This window comes from Rattus norvegicus, chromosome 14, assembly GCF_036323735.1.
Source record: "Rattus norvegicus strain BN/NHsdMcwi chromosome 14, GRCr8, whole genome shotgun sequence".
In the NCBI taxonomy this organism is placed as follows: domain Eukaryota; kingdom Metazoa; phylum Chordata; class Mammalia; order Rodentia; family Muridae; genus Rattus; species Rattus norvegicus.
This window is the reverse complement of record NC_086032.1, coordinates 82,271,067-82,291,248: the sequence shown is the minus strand read 5'-3', so window position 1 is coordinate 82,291,248 and position 20,182 is coordinate 82,271,067. Positions and strand designations below refer to the sequence as shown.

Genomic DNA, 20,182 nt, shown 5'->3' with positions numbered 1-20,182 from the left:
AAGGGGAACTGACTCCCATATAATCCTCTGTGGCTTCTATACACATATATGCAAGCATGCACTTTTTTTTTTAAAAAAGAAAAAACAAGGAGCCAAAGAAGAAATCACAACTAAATGTAATACAGTATCCTTGAAACACTCAAGTTTGGTAATAATTTTTAAAAAATGTGTGGCTAAGGGGCTGGGGATTTAGCTCAGTGGTAGAGCGCTTACCTAGGAAGCGCAAGGCCCTGGGTTCGGTCCCCAGCTCCAAAAAAAAAAAAAAAAAACTTCTATAGGGGTTGGGGATTTAGCTCAGTGGTAGAGCACTTGCCTAGGAAGCGCAAGGCCCTGGGTTCGGTCCCCAGCTCCGGAAAAAAAAAAAAAAAAAAAGTGTGGCTAGAGAAATGGCTCAGCAATTAAGAGCACTGATTGTTCTTACAGATGTCCTGAGTTCAATTCCCAGCAACCTCAGGATGGCTCACAACCATCCGTAATGGGATCCAATGCCCTCTTCTGGTGTGTCTGAAGACAGCTACAGTGGACTCACACATAAAACTAACAAAGCTTTACAAAAAAAAAAAGGGGGGGGGTTGGGAATGAGATGGGGGGAAGCACTCAGAAGGCAAAGGTAGGTGGATCTCTGAGAGTTCAAGACTAGCCTGGTCTACAGAGTGAATTCCAGGACAGCCAATACTACACAGAGAAACGCTATCTCAAAAGACAACAACAAAGAAAGTTAAATAAAGACTTCAACTACTAACAACATACTGGCATTGGCCGTTTAGTTACAACAAATGTACTATATATACTGAAATGCTGAAAAGCCAATAGAGTAAAGTAGCTGAAGGGCATATGGGAAGCCTCTACGTAAATGAAAATTAACTAAAGTTTTAATCAAAGGGCGGGGGCTGTAGCTCAGTTTTTGCTTGGCAAGCATGTGGGAAAACGAGATAGAAAATATAAAAATGGGGTGGCTGCTGTGGAATACATTTGCAATTCCTCAAAAAAGTTAACATCAAACAGTCCCACTCCTCAGTAGATACAAAAGAATAAGTAAAACATCTACCCTAAAATGTACACACAGACGCTTACAGTGGCAGTTCACAATAGCCAAAAAATAAAAACCACCCACATGTAATGAGTACACAAAACATGGTATAGCCACTCAGGAAAACATTACTTAGCAATCAAAGGTCAAAATTATCACACACAGAATGGAATACAACAGAAAATTAGGTAACAGAAAAAAAGTTCAGAACGAGCCTGCAGAACTGAAGAACATTATACTAACTGAAGGAAGACAAAGTCTACAATTCCATATATACAAAGTGTTCTGACAGGAAAGTCTCTAGGAAGTGAGCAGAGAGGACAGTAACTGTAACCAGCAGAGTTAGTTTGGGGATGGAAGTGATCTGAAGTGCACAGTAATGACAGCTGTGCAACTGTGATTTCACTAGAAATAGCTGAATAGATTCTACACTTTAAATAAAAACAGTGGATTATAGCAAGTTTTAAAGTTTATTTAAAACAACCAGTTAGGGGCTAGCAAAATAACTCAGCTGGTGTGTTTGCCTTCTAAGCAAGAAGCCCAGAATCTACATGCTTTAAAAAAAAAAAAAAAAAAAAGAGGGGGGGGGGCTAGAGAGGTGGCTCAGTGGTTAAGAGCACTGGTTGCTTTTCTAGAGGTCCTGAGTTCAATTCCCAGCAACCACATGGTGGCTCACAACCATCTGTAATGGGATACCCCTGTCCAACGCCTGCGAGTATGTACTTACTATTTGTGTAGTGAATGTTCATTTTCAAAACAACACTGATGGACCTCAGAGATTGAGAATTAATGCTGGGGGCCTGGTGGTACACAACTTGAATTCTAACTCTCAGAGGCAGAGGCATGAAGATCTCTTGGAGTGTTTGAGACTATCCTGTTCTACACAGCTAGTTCCACAGTAGCCAGGGTTACACTATGAGACTGTGTCAGAAAAAAAAAAAAAAAAAAACATACAAGAAAAGTAGGACAATGGTAGTGCACAAGTTTAATTCCAGCACCTGGGAAACAGAGGCCAGCCTGGTCTATAGAGGGAATTCTAGGACAGCCAGGGCTATACAGAGAAACCCTGTCTTAAAACAAACAAAACTGAATAATTAATGTTCTTGGGCTTGGGGTGTAACAGAACTCTTGCATGAGTGAGGCCTTGGGCTTTCATCCTCGATACCATGAAAGAAAAATAAAGTAATGTAGCTGGGCATAGTTACACATTTTTGATCCCAACACTATGTCTGTGAGTTCAAGCCAGCCTGGTCTATATAGAGAGACTGTCTCACAAGAACAACAATCCAAAAACAGAAGAAAGAGAAGTTAATGCTTTAAATTGAGTACGTTGTTCAAAATGTGGCTCAAAATCTACCTGGTGGGCAGAAGCCTTTGTGCTAGATTTAGAGCTGAAGCGTACCACATTCAAGCAACATCCCAAAACATATAAAAGACTATTAGCTAAGTCAGTACAGTGTACTCTCCCTTTCTTTCTCTAAAGCAGGGCCTTTGTAGGTCTGGCTGATCTTGAATTCAGAGATCACCTGCTTCTGCCTCCTGGATGTTGGGATTAAAACTATGCAGCTGGCAATTTCATCAAGCCTTAATATCAATTATTCCATGAAAAGAACCCCTTTATGGATATTTTCAAAGAAAACTCCATTTTGACTGAGGATACCCACTATGGTTGGAAATGCTTGCTCCTTCTGAGCATTTCGTCCAAATGTGAGAACACTCTTCTGTTGATTTTACAGACTGTAGACCAAACCTCTGAAATCATCCCATACATAGAAGAGGATTTAGTCCTTGACTTCTCACTGTTTGCACTGGTTACTAAAACTTGACCAGGCTACTAACTTGACCAGAAACAAGCTACTAATTAACTGCCCAAACCACACACACCCAGGGAAGCTGTGTCAGACTCCCTTAAAAACCTTGTCAAGGGGTTGGGGATTTAGCTCAGTGGTAGAGCGCTTGCCTAGCAAGCGCAAGGCCCTGAGTTCAGTCCCCAGCTCCGGAAAAAAACAAAAACAAACAAACAAAAAAAAAAACACAAACAAACAAAAAAAACAAAAAAACCTTGTCAAGCTTCCCAAAACAATCAATCTGGGAGATACTGACACACACTCTGGTAATCAGTGTAAAAGGAGACTGAAGTCAGTCTGGATAGCAATCCAAAGCAACAAAGGTTAAGCTCCTCATCCAAATACTTCTCTAAGAACCCCACAGAGAAGCAGCATTAGCATTCTGACATCACTGCAAAAATCACACGTGTGACAATGCAGAAGGGGACAAAAAATGACTTTATTTTTGTAAAATGAATTTGACTCTTTTTGTTGTTGTTTGAGTCAGGGTCTCTATTATATAACACTGTGTGACCTGGAACTGTGGCCTCAAACTCATAGAGATCTACCAGCCTCTGACTCTAGAGGACTGGGATTAAAGGCATGTGCCACCACACAGTGGCACTGAGTTTGATTCTTTAACAGTAACAAGTTGTTTTGCTTTTTTTTTTTCCAAGACAGGGTTTCCTGGTCTGCCTTTTTAAAATCAAGACTTTAGAGCATTAAGTTCAAAGCACTCTAGAAGTGACCTATGCACTTCCTAAAGAATGCCCTTGTCCTAAAAATAGACATTAGGTGGAGGTCTGGACACCTATGATCTCCTCTTCCAGTCCCTACCTTCCATGTGCCAATCAATTTTGGGCTGGGCCCTTCAGACTTCTGATACTTCACTGGAACTGATCTCAAAGATAACATAGCTTTAAAAATAGGCAATAATGGAGGCTGGGAGACAGTTCATTGGACAGGAGTATTTGCTCTACAAACCCAAGGAACAGAGTTTAAATCCTCTGAATTCATCCAAAAATCAGAATATGGCTATACCCAGCATGGGGATGGAGCACAATGGATCTCATGAGTTTGCTAGCCAGCCAGGCTTGCCAAAAAATGAGCTTCTCATTCAGTGAGGGACTGGGTCAGGACAATAAAGCAGAGAGCACATGCATGCATGGGTGTCACTACCTACACATTTACACAGGTACAACATACCCATCCAACACACACACAAAGAAAACAATGGGGTAAAAACACCTATGGCAGGCAATCAGGCCAAAGTCACTGATGAATCTAGCCAATTACTAAAGGAGATGCCAGGAATAACTTTGTGGATGGTTAGCACCACACTGAGCCATATCCACTCCAACCTAACAGTGGCTGATCTAACAGACTTTTCTAGTGAAGAATGCATAGGAAACTGTGAAAATGGTGCTAGGAAAACAACAACAACAACAATAACAACAACAACAACAACAACATCATCAAACTTTGATTTTCTTTCGTTCAACCCCATGCACCCCGACCCATGCACCTGGCCAATGCAATAAAAATAAACCTTGCCTTTTAAAGATTTATTTATTTATTATACAGAAGTACACTGTAGCTGTCTTCAGACACACCAGAAGAGGGCATCAGATCTCATTACGGATGGCTGTGAGCCACCATGTGGTTGCTGGGATTTGAACTCAGGACCTTTGGAAGAACAGTCAGGGCTCTTAACCGCTCAGCCATCTCTCCAGCCCAAACCTTGCCTTTTAAATAGTCAATATAACTGCTAAAAAGCAACATAAAGCTACAGAACAGTAAGCAGGTTCAAGGAAACCCCAAACATTAACATTACTTTTAGGACAATCTGCTTCTGTGTCAGGATGGAGATGGGCAGTACAGTACAGCTTAGGGGAAGAGGGCACACCTAGTAGGCGTTAGGCCATACAGGCTCCATTGCTGCTATTTAGAAAGCAGCTGCCTTGGTTCTAAAGCTGGCATTAAAATGAGACCCATCTTTTGAGTAGGGCTGTTTAATACATTATAAAGTTCTTACCAGAAATATGTACCGGACACTGGACCTGCACTTTCCTATTGAGTAACCGTGAAAGCTCCTACAAGATCAGCAGTAGTATCTTCACTTTAGAGGAAAGGATTAAGATTAGGAGGCGCTAAGTGGCCAGGATGCATGCCTTCTATCTCAGCATGGGCTGGCAGAAACAGGTTTGAGTTTTAGGCTAGCCTGGTCTATGGAGCAAGTACTAGGACAGTCAGGGCCACACAGAGAAACCCTGTCTTAGAGAGGGGGGTAGAGAGGTGGGGAGGTGCATGCACTGAGTTTGACTTTATGCTGAAGGTCATAAGGTTAATGGTAAAGTAGTAATCCAGTCCATGAGTGGCAGGCAACAATCCTTAGCCCCTCCTCCCTTCTCTTCTCCAAAGCTTGCAAGAACAAGCTTTATCACCCCTTTCTGAGGTGCCACTAGTTACCAGACTTGATCCTGTCTAGCAGGACCACTGGGAATCCTCAGCAAACTCCCACATCCTCGGGCAGGTTGCCCATAAGCCTAGCATCCTATTACAGCAACCTTAAATTTCTTTGTGCAGTGACTGGCTTCTTATCTAGCCAAAGTTCCTATCACGATGGGCAAGTAGGAGAACACGCAAGGGGGTGGGAGGGGTCAAAGAATCTGAGTTCCAACTTTTCAAGATGAGCTAGACTCGGAGAGGTAGGAAACATCGGAATCCAGTACCTATGGTCTTGCCAGCCAGCTTAGGACTTCCAGTTACCTACATACTGGTCAGCTGACATGTTAAGAATGGATGATGACATACCCTAACTATGCCTTTCTCAAAATAGGCATTCTTATTTTTATGCTAAATACATCACTGAAGCATCACCTGTTAAGAGGCTACTACTCAACTCAGTTATGAACAGTACATATAAAACGTGCCAAAAATGATTTTCATTACCAACCAATTCTTAACTTTTACCTAGAATTTATCTTACTCTTTTCTGAGGCTTACTTTCCTCCCCCACCCCCATGACCCCTCTCAGGATAGGGTCTCACTATGTAGCCCTGGCTGTCCGGGAACTCACTATGCCAACCAGGCTGTCCTCAAACTCAGACACCTGCCCGTCTCTGCCTCTGAAAGCTCTGATTAAAGGCATGTGCCTCTGTACTCAGTTGCAAAACACAGCTTTTGTTCTTGGGACCACAGGTTAGCACAACACATCAGAGATTAAATATTAATGACTTAAGACCCTCACGATGACAGGAATACATGATTAACCCATTTAATGTATACCATCCTAACTGTCACAGAGGTTTAAGTGCTGGTATGAAGACACCATGTGAGTTTCAAAGATATACTTGGAAGCCAAGCAGAGGCCACTTTGAACCTCAGGGTACAGCTATCTATCTCAGTTATCTGACAGTACCATTTGCCAGTCTTCCACAGGACTGAGGCCTTACTACTCAAAGTTCTGTCATCTGACCAATCTCACAGGCAAAAAAAAAAAAAAAAAGCCTTCAGGTCCACCCCTCAGGTATCTTTTAGAACTCATGCTTTCTTGATGCCTGTAGACCTATAATATAATTCCTGGGTACATTAATATATAAGTAAGACTAAAGAAAATCCAGTATTTACCCTAGAAAGCACCCCATCAAACAACTACATTTTATACCACCACGGGAAACAAAACAAAATAGACTTTTCACATTATCCCTAAACTAAGAGTCAAAGGTAGGGTCCCCTCTCACCTGACTAATGCATTGTTCTCATCTTATAAGTCAACATCTTGTTCTTATACAGACTTCTGCAGAACACACTGCTATAAAAAAGAAATCACTGATAGCTGGGCAGTGGTGGCATGCACCTTTAATCCCACAACTCAGGAGAACCTCTGTGAGTTCCAGGCCAGCCTGGTCTACACAGTGAGTTCTAGGACAACAGTCAAGACTACAGAGAAACCAGTCTCAAAAAACGAACAACAAAAACCAAAAACCCCATAGAAACAAACAAAAACCCAACCAACAACAACATCGATGACAGAAGCTCCCCCTACTACTCCTAGCCTTTCTGGCCCATAAATGCAAACCTAAAGTAGTAGATAAATTACTAAATGTTGTGTTTACTAAAAAACAAAAAACAAAAAACCTGGGGTTGGGGATTTAGCTCAGCGGTAGAGCGCTTGCCTAGCGAGTGCAAGGCCCTGGGTTCGGTCCCCAGCTCCGGAAAAAAAAAAAAAATGTTGTGTTTATTTCAGTAATTTGATATCCATATCTAAGAGGGAATAAATAGGATGCCTCAAATATTACTGCAGTTGTAGAACTAATACTCATTACTGTGCTGACAACACAGAATCACACAAGTTTTCTTCAAAGACAGACAGGTTGCTCTCAATGAAATTACCAGAATGTTGAGAATTCTACCCTAACACTGCCTGAACACTATCCTAACATTACTACTAATAAATGTGCTTCAAGAAGAAGCAATCCTATTTCCACGTAAAACTCTAACCTCAATAATTAAGCTTAAAATTTGTTTTCCTTTTTTCTTTTCTTTCTTATTTTTTTTTGGGGGGGGGGGATTAAAGGCATATACCACTACCACTAGTTTTTTTGTTTGTTTTGTTTTTGAGGCAGGGTTTCTCTGTGTAGCCCTGGCTGTCCTGGAACTCGCCTTGTAGACCAGACTGTCCGAGAACTCATGGATCTGCTTGGCTGCTGCCTCTGCCATCCAAATGCTGGGATCAAGAGTGTGTGCCACTGTACCTGGTTTCTTTCTTCTTATTCAAGATGGGGCTGCTGCTAGTATTCCAATCTGACTGTAACGTCATGGTAATCCTCCTGCTTCATCTTCTCAGGTGCCAGAATTACAGGTATGCACTACTATCTCAGCTAAACATGCTTTTCTTAACCAGATCTTTAAAGTACATTTAATTATGACAGAACTCTGTGGCTTTACTGTCAAATTGAATAATACTGGTCTGTGTGTAGTGGCTCATGCTTAAAACCCCAGCATTCCCAAGGCTAATGCAGGAAGATCATGAGTTTGAATTCAGTGTGCACTACACAGGAAAAAAAAGAACAATACTAATCTTTCTTGTTCTCTTCCTTTTGAACATCAATCAGAAATTTAATTCAAAAAGTGCTTGGAGCTGATGGAACTTGTACCACTGTACAAGCACCAAGTGCTTTACATTTGTAAAGTTTATTCTAGCAAAACACTTGGTAGCTTAGAATACAAGAAGATGAAGAGTTCAAGGCCAGCTTGAGCTACATGAGACTCCTTCAAAAAAAGCCAAACAAGAGCTAGGAAATTTGAAATCAAAAAAGCTTGCAAATAGTTCAAAGCCATTCCCTTCATCTGATACATTCAGGGTTCACCTGCCAACGTTTTAGGGAATGAGTTTAAGTTGTGGAGCTCTTTTCAAGCACGAGAGCAGCTACATTTGGAAGGCAAAGCCTGAATACATAGTTCAAAAGCTTTTTGGGGAATGTTCATCTCAGCAATGAGGCAGATGATTTCTGTGTGTTGAAAGCCAGCCTGGTCTACATTAGTGAATTCCAGGACAGCTAGGGCGATGTAGGGAGATGCTGACAACTAACATCCTATCCCAACAGAACAGACCGTGATAGGAAAGCACTCAGTCAAGAACTCATGTTGTACTTAACAATTCCCTCCCAGGCATACCTATTCGTGCATTTAAGTAACCATTCATTCTCTCTCTCTCTCTCTCTCTAATTCTGAAAATGGCTACCTGACACCATCTGACACTTTACACCAACTAGGGAAAAGTAAAGGCAGTACACAAACGAGGCCGAGCTTTAGTGGGTGTCCTAGGAGGCCAGGGGCAAGAGGCCCTGCTGAAGTCCATGAGAGTGTCCACTCAGAGGATATACAGGCATGGGCTCAACTGAAGCATAATCCCACCTGCAGCTCCACGGCTTCCCCTATCTCTATCCCAAGACATTTGAGAGAGCTAGAAACCAATTCACAGTTCACTGCAACTTGTTAATCTGTTCAGAAACACTCAGCAGTCAATATGACACAGATGCAGTATCTTCAGTATCTATATGACAATCAGTTTAAAAGCAGCTATATGAAGGGTTGGGGATTTAGCTCGGTGGTAGAGCGCTTGCCTAGGAAGCGCAAGGCCCTGGGTTCGGTCCCCAGCTCCGGGGAAAAAAAAAAAAAAGAAAAGCAGCTATATGAACCTCTAAATTCACACCCAGGCTGAAGCAAGAGGGTACCGCATAAAAAACATATCTCCAAAAAACGGTAGGTTAAAATCACTATGTAATCTTCAGCAATGAAAGATGACTGAAGGCTTGCTTTTGTGAACTTATATCCAATTTATAAGAAGAAAAAAAAAAAACAACTAAAGGTTAAAATCCAATTACTCCAGTCAGACTCCTCTTCTAGGGAACTGGACTTCCAAGAAAGCATCCATACAAAAGACACTGATTCTGTGAAACATCCCAGAACCGGAGTCCTCACCTGGTCCCTGCCACCCAATCAGCCAACTGTTACAGACCATCTGGGTGCAAACAAGTACTTATCTACAAATTTCACATAGGGTCTGAGACAATAGCCTTTCACCTAAAACCTACATTTTAAACCCAGTAGTCACACTTCCAGAAAACTGACCAAACGGATGCTTTACAAGACTTACTTAGTCCCCAGTGAGTCAGAGAAAAACTACCACTTTAAATGATTCCAATGAAATAGCTACACATTATTACTTCATTTGAAACAAAACTTACTTTCGTATAGCGGTGGGGGGATTTGGAGGTGGGCAGCTTCTTCAGGTCAAGGAAAGCATCTCCATTTTCTGTTTCATCCACACTTCTCTTCTCCATGGCTTCTTGGTGTACAATTTTTTTGCACCTGGAAGATAAAATTAAGCACAAAACTGTCAAACAGAACAATAAATATTCTGAAGCCCTTTGCTGCTTATAAAACTGGAACTCTGAGGGGGTAAGATCTAGTTTTGTAAAAAAAACCATCCCGAAACTATGGGATGAACCAGAACTAAATTGGAAAGAGAACCACTTTTAGTATTCAGAGTATCCATAGCATAAAGAAAGCAGAAGTGGAAGAGGCCCAACTCAGGGTACAACCTTTAATTATCCTTAATACAAAAGGAAACCAAAATAGTCGCTGCCACCCACGAGAATCGGGCTGGCGGTGGTGGTGGTGAAGTTTCCCGGAGTAGAGTAGAGGTAGGACTGGTTGGGCTGCCGATCCGGGAAGTCGGCTGCTAGAAAGTGCCTGTCACTTGTCAATGGATGGCACCAGCTGCCCCTTATTACCCCAGTGTAAGGGGCTAGGGAACCGGTCCGAGCGCACCTCTCTAAGCCGGCCACACCTGTGGCCATGTGAGGGGCGTCCGCGGCGACGGAGGGCCAGTGCGGGCCGCCTCTGAGAAACTCCTCTCCTTAAACCAACCTCTGGCCCCTCACCCAGGCCCCAGACTGGAGGCTCCTCCGGAAGAAGGGCAGGGACTGTACTCACGCAGGGAGGCGGGCCGCAGGGAGCAGGGACCAAGTCCACAGGTCGGCCGCCTAGAGCCGGCGCAGGCCCGCCTGCTGCCCGCCGGCCGCCCGCGCGCCTCGCGCCTCTGCCGCCCCCCGCGCGCGCCTGCCGCCCGCGCTCCCGGGGCAGCGCGCCGTCCTCGCACGCAGGCCGGGGCCCCGCGCTTGCCGTACCCTTGCTCGGAGCGCCCGCCGCCGGGCGGCCCCGCGCCTCGGCCGCCGCGTACCCCGCGCCCGCTCCAGGCCCGGCGTCGCTGCCCGCGGCCTGCGCTTGCGCCCCCACCCCCCTCCCGCTCGGGCTGGCTCTCCTCAGCCGCCGTAACCGCGGCCCGGCCCTCCGGCGTAGCTCTCCGACCCCTCCCACTAATAACCCCCGTCGCGCACCGCGGGGCCCAGGCACCGCCCTCGCTATGCGCAGGACCTGGGCTGTCCGCGGCGATGCCTGCCGGAAAAGCCGCGCTGGGCGTCGCGATCCGCCGCGCTGGGTTCTCCGTGGGCCGGAAGGCAAAGGTACAATAGCCAGACGAGCACGGCGGCTACGGGAACGTGATCATGACGGGAGTTGTGGGAGCCGGCACCTGAATTCACAGGCAGCCGCTATGGGCAACTCAAGGAAGGGCGCCGCGTTCCCACGCGTCATGAGGGGCGGAGCCAGCAGCGCGCTGTCCTCGACCCGCGCCACGCCGGCGCGAGTGGGGTGGTCTGGGTGGGTCTGTGCTGTACAGTTGCTGGCGGACACCGGGCTGGGCCACTCCTGGGGCGTTAGCAGCAGGGGTCAGTTAGGAGATCACAGCCTTGATCTGTTTGTTTACTATTAGTGTGATCTAGGGTAAAGTTCTGAACGCCCTGGCTTTTCCCTCTTTATTTGTCTACTAAAATTGTCCCTGAAATTACTATGAAGAGCATTCGCCACAAGGGCTGGCGCATTAATAAACAAGTTTGTCATAATTATTTTTGATCCCACGTGAAGGAAATTGACTAATAAAGTAACTTTCAGTGATAATCTGAATTTTGCCTTACATTGCACGAGAAAGGAAGAGTTAAGTATCTGAGGGAAATGAGATGGCCTGGCCAGTCATCTTAGCCTTTGCCCGAGTGCCGAAACTCAAGTTGATGGAGAATACAGATACGCATATAAGTGAATAAGTTTCCCAAGAACTGCCGCTCTGGGAAAGTTACTTGTGAACAGGTCTGTAGGAGTATGCCGAGCACGGTGGGACTGCCTGGAATTGATATTTGTCATGGAGGGAGGGAGACAGTTTTGTTTTGTTTTGTTTCCTTTAAAGAACAGAGAGGCTGAACGTGTTGGCCTAAGCCCGTAATCTTAATTTTTCGGAGTTTGAGACCCGGAGTTGAAAGCCATGGTGAACAGTATGGCATTTGAACATCATTTATTTTACTTGGGATACTACTTTCCTTTATTTTTGTGAGCTTTGGCAACAAAAGTAATATTTTTCTGTTTGTAATGATTAATAAAGTCTTTTTTTTTTTTTTTTTTTTTTTTTCCTTTTTTTTTTTTTTTTTTTTTCTCGGAGCTGGGGACCGAACCCAGGGCCTTGCGCTTCCTAGGTAAGCGCTCTACCACTGAGCTAAATCCCCAGCCCCAAGTCTTTTTTTTTTTAAACAAACTATCTTTTGTGAAAGGTTTTCACTATGTAACCCTGGCTGGCTTTCCCAAGTGCTGAGATTACAGCCTTGTGCTTCCGGAATGCAGACAACAGAGAAACATTTGCGCTTCGGCCTGATTCTCCATTTTCACGTAGGCTGTGTAGAGTTAGGAAATGTATTTATCTTTAGCTTAGTTTGGGAGACGGAAATAGCAGTAGTGAAGATTAAATTTGGCAATGAGGGGGGAAAACCCTATATGACATGGATAATGTTTCTTTAAAAAAAATAATATTTCCTGTGCAAAGACAAATTGTAGGGAATCAACACTGGTTGCTTTTCTTAAAAGCCATGTTTTCTAGGCTGAAGGTGTACTCAAGGATAAGAGTGCTTTCTTGATCCTTAGCACCACAGACAGAACAAAAAACAACCTTGGATCTTGATTCTTAACGCTGAGAGAAATAGGGCTAATCCTCTTATTATGGAGTACAGAAGGTAACCACGCCCAGGTGCTGAGTTAGCGACTCAAGCTCAGGCTTGCTCGGTGCCAGGACTCTACCTCAGTCATACAGTATTAGGAGTCAGGCCCGGCTAATAAGTGCTGACCAAGTACTCTTAAAAACTGAGTGAGCGACATTTCTAGCCCAGGAAATTCTTCTTTTGAAGTTATTCAAGAGTTACTTAGTGAAGTCTGAGTATATTTAACCAACCTAGACGTCTGTCTCCTCTGTCTGAAAGGGATCAAAGTTCCACTGTTCTGACTTGTAGAAAATAAGAGGTAACATTAAAATGGACTGGGCCTGGACGGAGCAACACAAGCCTGGAATGGAAGCATTCAGGACACAGGCATATCTGAGCTCCAGGATAGCATGGTCTACATCACGAGTTCTAGGCCAGCCAGGGCTACATAGTAAGATCCTGTCTCAAAAAGAAAGGTGGGGCTGGTAGAAATGGCCCAACAGTTAAGAGCGCAGGCCACTCTGGCAGAGGATCCAGGCTTGATTTCAAGCACCGATGTGATTCCACGTGTAACAACTCCAGTTCCCGGAGAAACTCCTGACCCTGGAAGACACTAGGTATGCAAGTAGTGCACTAGCTCGATTTAGGTAATCACTAATGCACATAAAATCTTAAAAATTAAAAATAAAAAGTAAACAAAAGACGGGCTGAAGATATAGCTCAGTGGTAGACTGCAAGCTTAGTATGTACAAGGTCCTCAGATCCCTGGCAGTCACTATAAAACAAAGACAAAACAAGCCATACCCAGAACCTGAGGATTAAGACAGTGTTTTGCTCTCAGATTTATAAATTGGGCAGGTAGCAACAACTGTTCTCTGATTCGTTCATCACCTTAAGGACCAGGAACTAAGACCCCTTAAAGGATCCCTTATGCACATACATGGGAAGGGGAGGTTCTGTCAGCTGTAGGTATGGAGCTTGGGAACAAACATATCCTTTTTTTATAAAAAAAAAAAATGTGTGTGTGTGTGTGTGTGTGTGTGTGTGTTTGCATACATTGTGTGTATGTATGTACATGCCTGGTGCCCTCAGCTGTCAGAAGATGACTCATCTGGAACTGGAGTTACAGATAGAATCAACATGTGGGTGCTGGGAACTACACGAGTCCTCTGCAAGAACAGTGTAACAGGGGGAGCCATCTCTCCCATCCCATCTTCATCATGCATGTGCACCACATGTGTGCCTGGTGCCTTCAGAGGTTAAGGAGGGTAGCAGGTCCCCTGGAACTGGAGTTACAGATAGATTTTGAGCCACCATGTGGGTGCTGGGAATTGAACTTGGGTTCTCTGGAAGAACAAGTGTTCTTAACTGCAGGATATTTGATCGCACTGTGATTGGGTTATTTACTGGGGAAAAAATGTTTTCAGTTGTGTGGCTCAGCCTTAGTACACACCTTTATCCAAGAACGTTCTGCTTGAATATTGTAAATAGGATTAAATAAAATCAATCATAGGTCAAGAAGTGGAGCAGGCAACCGGTTGACAAGAAGTGAACACAGAATTATTAAGAAAAAAAAATTAAGGGCTGGGGATTTAGCTCAGTGGTAGGGCACTTACCTAGGAAGCGCAAGACCCTGGGTTCGGTCCCCAGCTCCGAAAAAAAGAAAAAAGAAAAAAAAAATTAAGAGGTAGTCCAGAAGCCAGAGGGGGGGGGGGGGGGAGGGAGAGAGAGAGAGAGAGAGAGAGAGAGAGAGAGAGAGAGAGAGAGAGAGAGAGAGATGCACAGGAAGTAGAAGGGAGGAACATTGAGTTTGGAGTGTTTTTCTTTGAGATGGTGAGAGAGGAGATTCCTGGTGGGAAGTATGCTGAAGAGGAAGGTCATCTGGGTAGCTGGGTGCTTTCTCTGCCTCTCTAGCAGGCCTTCACCCCAGCATCTAGATCCCGAGTCTTAAGACCACTGGTAAAATCAAATGATGGAGATTTTGTTAAAAATAACCAGCACTCCACCTCTTAATATGGCCTGAGAATATACATGACTAAGAACTGAACCCAACGCCTTGCATACACTAGGAAGGTGCTCTGTCATGCATGCTAGCCCTGCATTGCCTTTTTCTAACCTGCCCTGAAGTCAGTTTTACTTTCGCTATATCCCACATTCTGTGTTTTATAAAGGACTCAGAAAGTGTATTCTGTAAAAGAGGACAAGCCTTTTTAATATGGGAGAAATATCAACTTGTGTGTTAAAAGTCCCGCATATGTAATGACAGTGCCTAAGAAACTGTTGCTACCATGGTTGATTGATAACTAGAGCTAATTTCCTAAGCCCTCTTGTCCATTCTAGTTTGGCCCTACTCTCTATTGGGGACTTCTCTAATGGATTGTAGAACTGTGGCCTCTCCTCTTTTCATTCTTTTTTTTTTTTTAAAGAATTATTTTATGTATATGAGTACATTGTAGTTGTGTTCATACACACCAGAGGAGGCATCAGATCCTTACAGATGGTTGTGAGCCACCATGTGGTTGCTGGGAATTGAACTCAGGACCTCTGGAAGAGCAGTCAGTGTTCTAAACCACTGAGCCATCCCAACTGCCCCCATTCTTAAAGGCGTTTTCTTACTTTGTGAAAAAGAGGGGGCAGGCTCGCTGCTGGAGGAGGATGCCACCCTAGGCCAGTGTGGTGTGGAGCCCCTGACTAGTCTGGAAGTAGCTGGCCGCATGGTTCCCTGGCTTGTGCTGAGAGAGTGAGAGATCAAATTCCCAAGATGGTCAAACAGGAGGAGCCAGACCAGACTAGGCGGCGAAGTGGTACAAACGTCGCTCTATCAATGCTGTGCCCATCTTTGGCAAGAAGGGCTCCGATGCTAATTCCTAAGTCCCGTTGTGAGCCTGGCACTCTAATAAGCCACTTTGCCCAGAAAAAAATATTCAGTACTAGGTCTAGTTACAACTTCGGTTTTATACAAAGGAAATACTTCATGAAGTGCTAGATACCAAGAAGGCTGCACTATTATTACCATATGTGGTGGTTTGAATGAAAGTGGCCCCCACGGGCTTAGCCCCCCCCGTTGTTGGAACTAGTTTGGAAGGACTAGGAGCTGTGCCCTTGTTGGAGGAGGTCTGTCACTGGGGCTAGGTTTTGAGGTTTCAAAAGGCTGGCATCTTCTACAGTATGCCCTCTCTGCCTGCTGCTTTGCAGATCAAGATGTGAGATCTTAGCTTCAGTTCCAGTGCCATGCCTGCCTGCTGCCTTGCTCCTCACGTGGTGACTTCCTATCCCTCTAGAACTAAAAACCCCAAATAAACCCTTCCTTTTATAAGTTGCCTTGGTCGTGGTGGGTTTTTTTGTTTTTTTTTTTTAAGATTTATTCATTTATTATATATAAGTACACTGTAGCTGTCTTCAGATACACCAGAAAAGGGCATCAGATCTCTTTACAGATGGTTGTGAGCCACCATGTGGTTGCTGGGAATTGAACTCAGGACCTCTGGAAGAGCAGTCGGGTGCTCTTAACCGCTGAGCCATCTCTCCAACCCGGTTGTGGTGTTTTTAATCTAAACTGGTAGGAATAAGAGTCCCAAGCAGCAACCTGTTGAGTGGAGGACCTGGGAAGGAAGAGAGATAAAGACAAAAGCAACAGCTGTGACCAGGAGGTCTTATGCTAAGCAAGTTTGTTACCAAGTGCAGTGTCATATATAGTATAGGTGGGGGTTGGGGTGGGGAACAGCCAAGGTTAGCAGAGAGCTCAGTCACACATGTTGGCGGAGAACACAGGATAAGTCAGGCATAACTGCCTAAAGACTGATAACCACAGCACTGAGGGGCGGGGTTAGGTGGTGGTGGTGGTGGTGGGAGTTGAGTCCCCTGAAACCACAATCTTGACTCCTCTGAGGCAACAGACAATCTTGCAAGTCTGTTCCTGGATAGAAACAGAAAACTAAAGTTTCCTTTGTCCTTTCATCAGGGCCTCTAAGGACGTCTTGGGTAGGTCTGTCTCTCCAGAGTCATCATAGCAATAGGAAAGTAGCCCACCCTATTATTTTTCTTCCTAGTAGGACGGATTTTCCTGTATCTCACACGGAAATACTGCTGATCTCTTATCTCAGTTTGTCAGAGCTGAGGCTGATGAATGCATACAGTGCGAAGACAGCATCTGCAAATCAGTTGAAATCCAGAGAGTGTGCTTAGGGTGGAGAGAGTGCTCAGCACTGACTGCCCTTGTGGTGACTCAGGCTTGATTCTCAGCAACTACAGGTCAGAATCACTTCTAACTCCAGCCCCAGGGGAGTCAATGCCTTGGGTTTCCAGGGCACCTGCACTCATAGTTACATTCCCCCACCAGACACGTGTACACATACACATAATTTCTTATCCCGGATATAGCAAACATATAATTTTGTGAAGCTACTTGTAAGACTAGTTTATAGTAAATTAAAAATAGTTCTAGGGGCTGGGGATTTAGCTCAGTGGTAGAGCGCTTACCTAGGAAGCGCAAGGCCCTGGGTTCGGTCCCCAGCTCCGAAAAAAAAGAACCAAAAAAAAAAAAAAATAGTTCTAGTATTTTGACTATGAAATTAATCTAAAAAAAAAAGAAATTAATCTAATTACCTTAGCAATACTTGGAAGTTGTAGCTTCAGGTAAGAGTTATACCCCAAAGGTTGGTTTTCTCTATATACTTTATTTTGTATACTCTATAACTTTATTTTATTTATTTATTTATTTATTTATTTATTTATTTATTTATTTATTTTGGTTCTTCTGAGACAAGGTCTTGTTTTGTAGCATTGGCTAGCCTGGAATTCCCTATGCAGAGGACTAGCCTGAAACTTCATATTCACCTGCTTCTGCCTCTCCAGTATTGAGATTAAAGGTATGTGCCACCACACCTGACTCCAATAATTTTGTTGTTTTTTTGGTTTTGGAGACAGGGTTTCTCTGTAGCCCTGGCTATCCTGGAACTCACTCTGAGGAGCAGGAGAGCAGGCTAATCTTAAAGTCAACAGAGATTCACATGCCTCTGCAACGCCCCCACCCCCATCCCCCGCCATGCCTTTCTTTTGTTTTTGAGACAGTCTTTCCAAATTCTGACAGTGATCTTAAAATTAGTGATTTCCCCCCATGACTCAGCCTCCGGAGTAGCTAGTACAGGCATACACCAGCAGGCCAGATTTTTTTTTATTACCTTTATTTTTTGTGTGCATATCCATGGCTTGTTGCCAGAGGTCAAAGAATGACTTATGAGAGTGAGTCCTCTTTTGCCATAGGGATCCGAGAGACTGAGCTCAGGTCCTGTGCCTCAGAGACAGGTACCTTTACCTGCTGGGCCATCTTGTCATTTCAGCAGACTGGATTTAAACACTATTTCCTTGCCCATTCTGAGTCTCATTCCAGCCTAGGCAATACTAAAATTCATTCAATAGGCCAGTTGTCTTTAACCTGCAGGGATCCCCCTGCCTTAGCCTCCCACAGATGATTGCCATAAATGACTGCTTTTAAATCTTTGAATTACAAAATCACCCTTTGTAAAAGGACAAAACCCGTATTTCTTGGGCTTACTCTTTTTAAAATTTTGAGTATGAGTGTTTTGCCTGTACATAGGTCCAAAGAGAGCGCAACTTGGAGTCACAGCCGTTTAAGAGCCACCATGTGGGTATTGGGAGTCTGGATGAGTCAAAAGTGCTTTTAACTTCTGAGTCATATCTCTTGCCCCTTGGTTTTCGTCTTCAGACACCCACCCACTAGTTTTCACTGTTCTTAGAATGAAACTTCATATTTTTTTCTGGAAGCTGTGTTTTTAAAGATTCGGCTAATTGGCCTGTTTGATGCGGAGATTACCGACGTGCGCCACCACGCAATGAGGAGAGACACTTTTCGGTCTCACACCGGTCGGGTGCAGGAGTTGTAACTGGAGACACGCTTCCAAGAAGCGCCGATACTTCCGGCCAAGAAAACCGTAGGAAGCGGAGCCTCTGTTTCCCGGAAGGCAGCGCGCTCTAAACGCGACAGATCAGCTTCCGGCGCGGGCCGCGTTGCTGTGGAGATGGGGGCGGGGCCGCAGACGCAGGGCGCGAAACCCCAGACTGCGGGCCTTTGCTACAACCTCTCTGGGGTCTGCTGAGGAGTCACCTCTCTCAGGTACGAGGCTGGGCCCAGCGCCCGCAGCCTTTGACTGGCTCGTCCCCCTGCTCTGAAGCTGGCAGAGGGCGGGTGCCTTAGAGCTTTGTCCTGTGACGGCTCAGCCGGAGCTTCCGCTTTCTTCTGTAGACGTGCAGGAGATGCTGATTACCCAGAAGGCTCTGGTCCCTGTGTGGAAGTGCGAGCAGAGCGTGCGTAGGGTCGCTCACAGTCTTGGCTGTTTCTTCAGGGTCTATACGTCCTCCTCCCCCTGGTGGATAGCTCCCCTGGGTGATTCTCCCGCCTGTGCTATGCTTACTATCCTGCGCAGATGCACGTCCGATTAAGGGGTGTGGCGGGGCATAAGGCTCTTTGAGTACACTGATCTGTGACCAAGCAGAGAGCTGAACCCACGTTGCATTTGCACCATGAAACCTCTTCTTGTGTAGTTCCTGAAGGTGTATAGAGGTTTGAACGCTAGTGGAAGCTTTGCCACCTGTTAGCTGATGGCCTTGAGCATCAGCCTGGAAAATGACAAAAAGCACCAGCTGAGGTGGCTGTTGTCAAAGTGAGTCGTTCATGAAAAGTGTTTCGGAAAAACGCGTGGAACCTGTGCTATGTCCTCTTAATTGTAGTCCGCGAGCCTTAGATTTTGTAATTATCAAGTAATTTCAAATTATCGTGGTTTAAAAAGTTAATATTAAATATTTTTAAAGGAAAGATTGTGTATTAAAGGAGCCAGGGAGATGGCTCAATGCTTAAGAAACCCTTACTCCGGTTGGGGATTTAGTTCAGTGGTAGAGTGCTTGCCTAGCAAGCACAGGCCCTGGGTTCGGTCCCCAGGTCCGAAAAAAAAGAAAAAACAAACAAACAAACAAAAAAAACCCTCACTCCTTTTTGAGGGAATACCAGATGGAATCCCAGCATCCACATCTGTTGACTAACAACACACTTGTAATTACAGCTCATAAGTAGACTGCCTGTCTGGTGTCCTGGAGGCTTTGGACTCCATTTCTAGCATCTCTGTAGCACAAGGTAGCTCACACTAGCCTCATAACACAGACTAACTTCCAATTCATGATTATTTAAAGACATTTAAAAAAAAAGATTTATGTGTATGACTGTGTAACTTGTGCATGCCTGTTCCCCTCAGAGACCAAAATGGAGAGGTCAGAAGAGGGCATCGGATCCCCAGAACTGGAGTTACAGGTGATTGTGAGCCACTACTGGGTCCTGGGACTTGAATCTGGGTACTTTGGGAAAGCAGTCAACTGTTGCATTGTTCTCAACAGCTGAACCATCACTTCATCCCCCCATGCCCCAAACCCACAAAGATTTACTTTTATTATTTGCAGTTAGGTGTCCGTAGGGGTACACGTGCATTTGCGTACAGGGGCCCTTGGAGCCATGGGTGTTAGATCCCTTATTGGATCCCTTGGAACTGTAGTTACAGGTGGTTGTAAGCCATCCAATTGGGGTAGTAGGATATCATGTACTGTTAACTGCTGAGTTATTTCTCCAGTCCCGATCTCAGCTTTTCAAACTGTAGGTCATGACTCCATATGGAATGAGTCTTGAAAAATTTGACAAGAGTAAAGGCTTCCAAATATGTGGCCAAAACGAATTA

General features: G+C 44.7%; 2 protein-coding genes and 1 long non-coding RNA gene across 10 annotated transcripts in view; 1 reads left to right on the top strand and 2 right to left on the bottom strand.

Moving 5' to 3' along the window:
• Nucleotides 1-10,683, bottom strand: part of Eif4enif1 (eukaryotic translation initiation factor 4E nuclear import factor 1) — a 47,994-nt gene extending 37,311 nt beyond the window's left edge. The window contains exons 1-2 of one of the 3 annotated variants that reach the window (XM_006251291.5): nucleotides 10,554-10,683; nucleotides 9,609-9,732 (exon numbers count right to left, since the gene is read on the bottom strand). In XM_006251291.5, coding sequence (XP_006251353.1) covers nucleotides 9,609-9,704 — 96 coding nt within the window. In that variant the 5' untranslated portion in view covers nucleotides 9,705-9,732; nucleotides 10,554-10,683. Of the gene's footprint in view, nucleotides 1-9,608; nucleotides 9,733-10,194; nucleotides 10,332-10,359; nucleotides 10,502-10,553 lie in introns of those variants that run through there. The other 2 variants (NM_001107230.1, XM_006251290.5) reach the window with 2 other exon arrangements.
• A 5,096-nt stretch (nucleotides 10,684-15,779) lies between these two features.
• Nucleotides 15,780-18,385, bottom strand: LOC134481863 (uncharacterized). Its single transcript, XR_010057728.1, has 2 exons — nucleotides 17,624-18,385; nucleotides 15,780-16,045 (listed from the first exon to the last, which is right to left on the bottom strand). It is a non-coding gene; the product is annotated as an uncharacterized LOC134481863 (long non-coding RNA).
• Nucleotides 18,386-18,437: 52 nt separating this feature from the next.
• Sfi1 (SFI1 centrin binding protein) overlaps nucleotides 18,438-20,182 on the top strand; it is a 57,389-nt gene continuing 55,644 nt past the window's right edge. For 4 of the 6 annotated variants that reach the window (XR_001841023.3, XM_039091999.2, XM_039092000.2 and 1 more), the window contains exon 1: nucleotides 18,438-18,576. The gene's annotated coding sequence lies outside the window, so the exon portion shown is untranslated. Of the gene's footprint in view, nucleotides 18,577-19,708; nucleotides 19,765-20,182 lie in introns of all 6 variants that reach the window. The other 2 variants (XM_063273185.1, NM_001191682.1) reach the window with 2 other exon arrangements.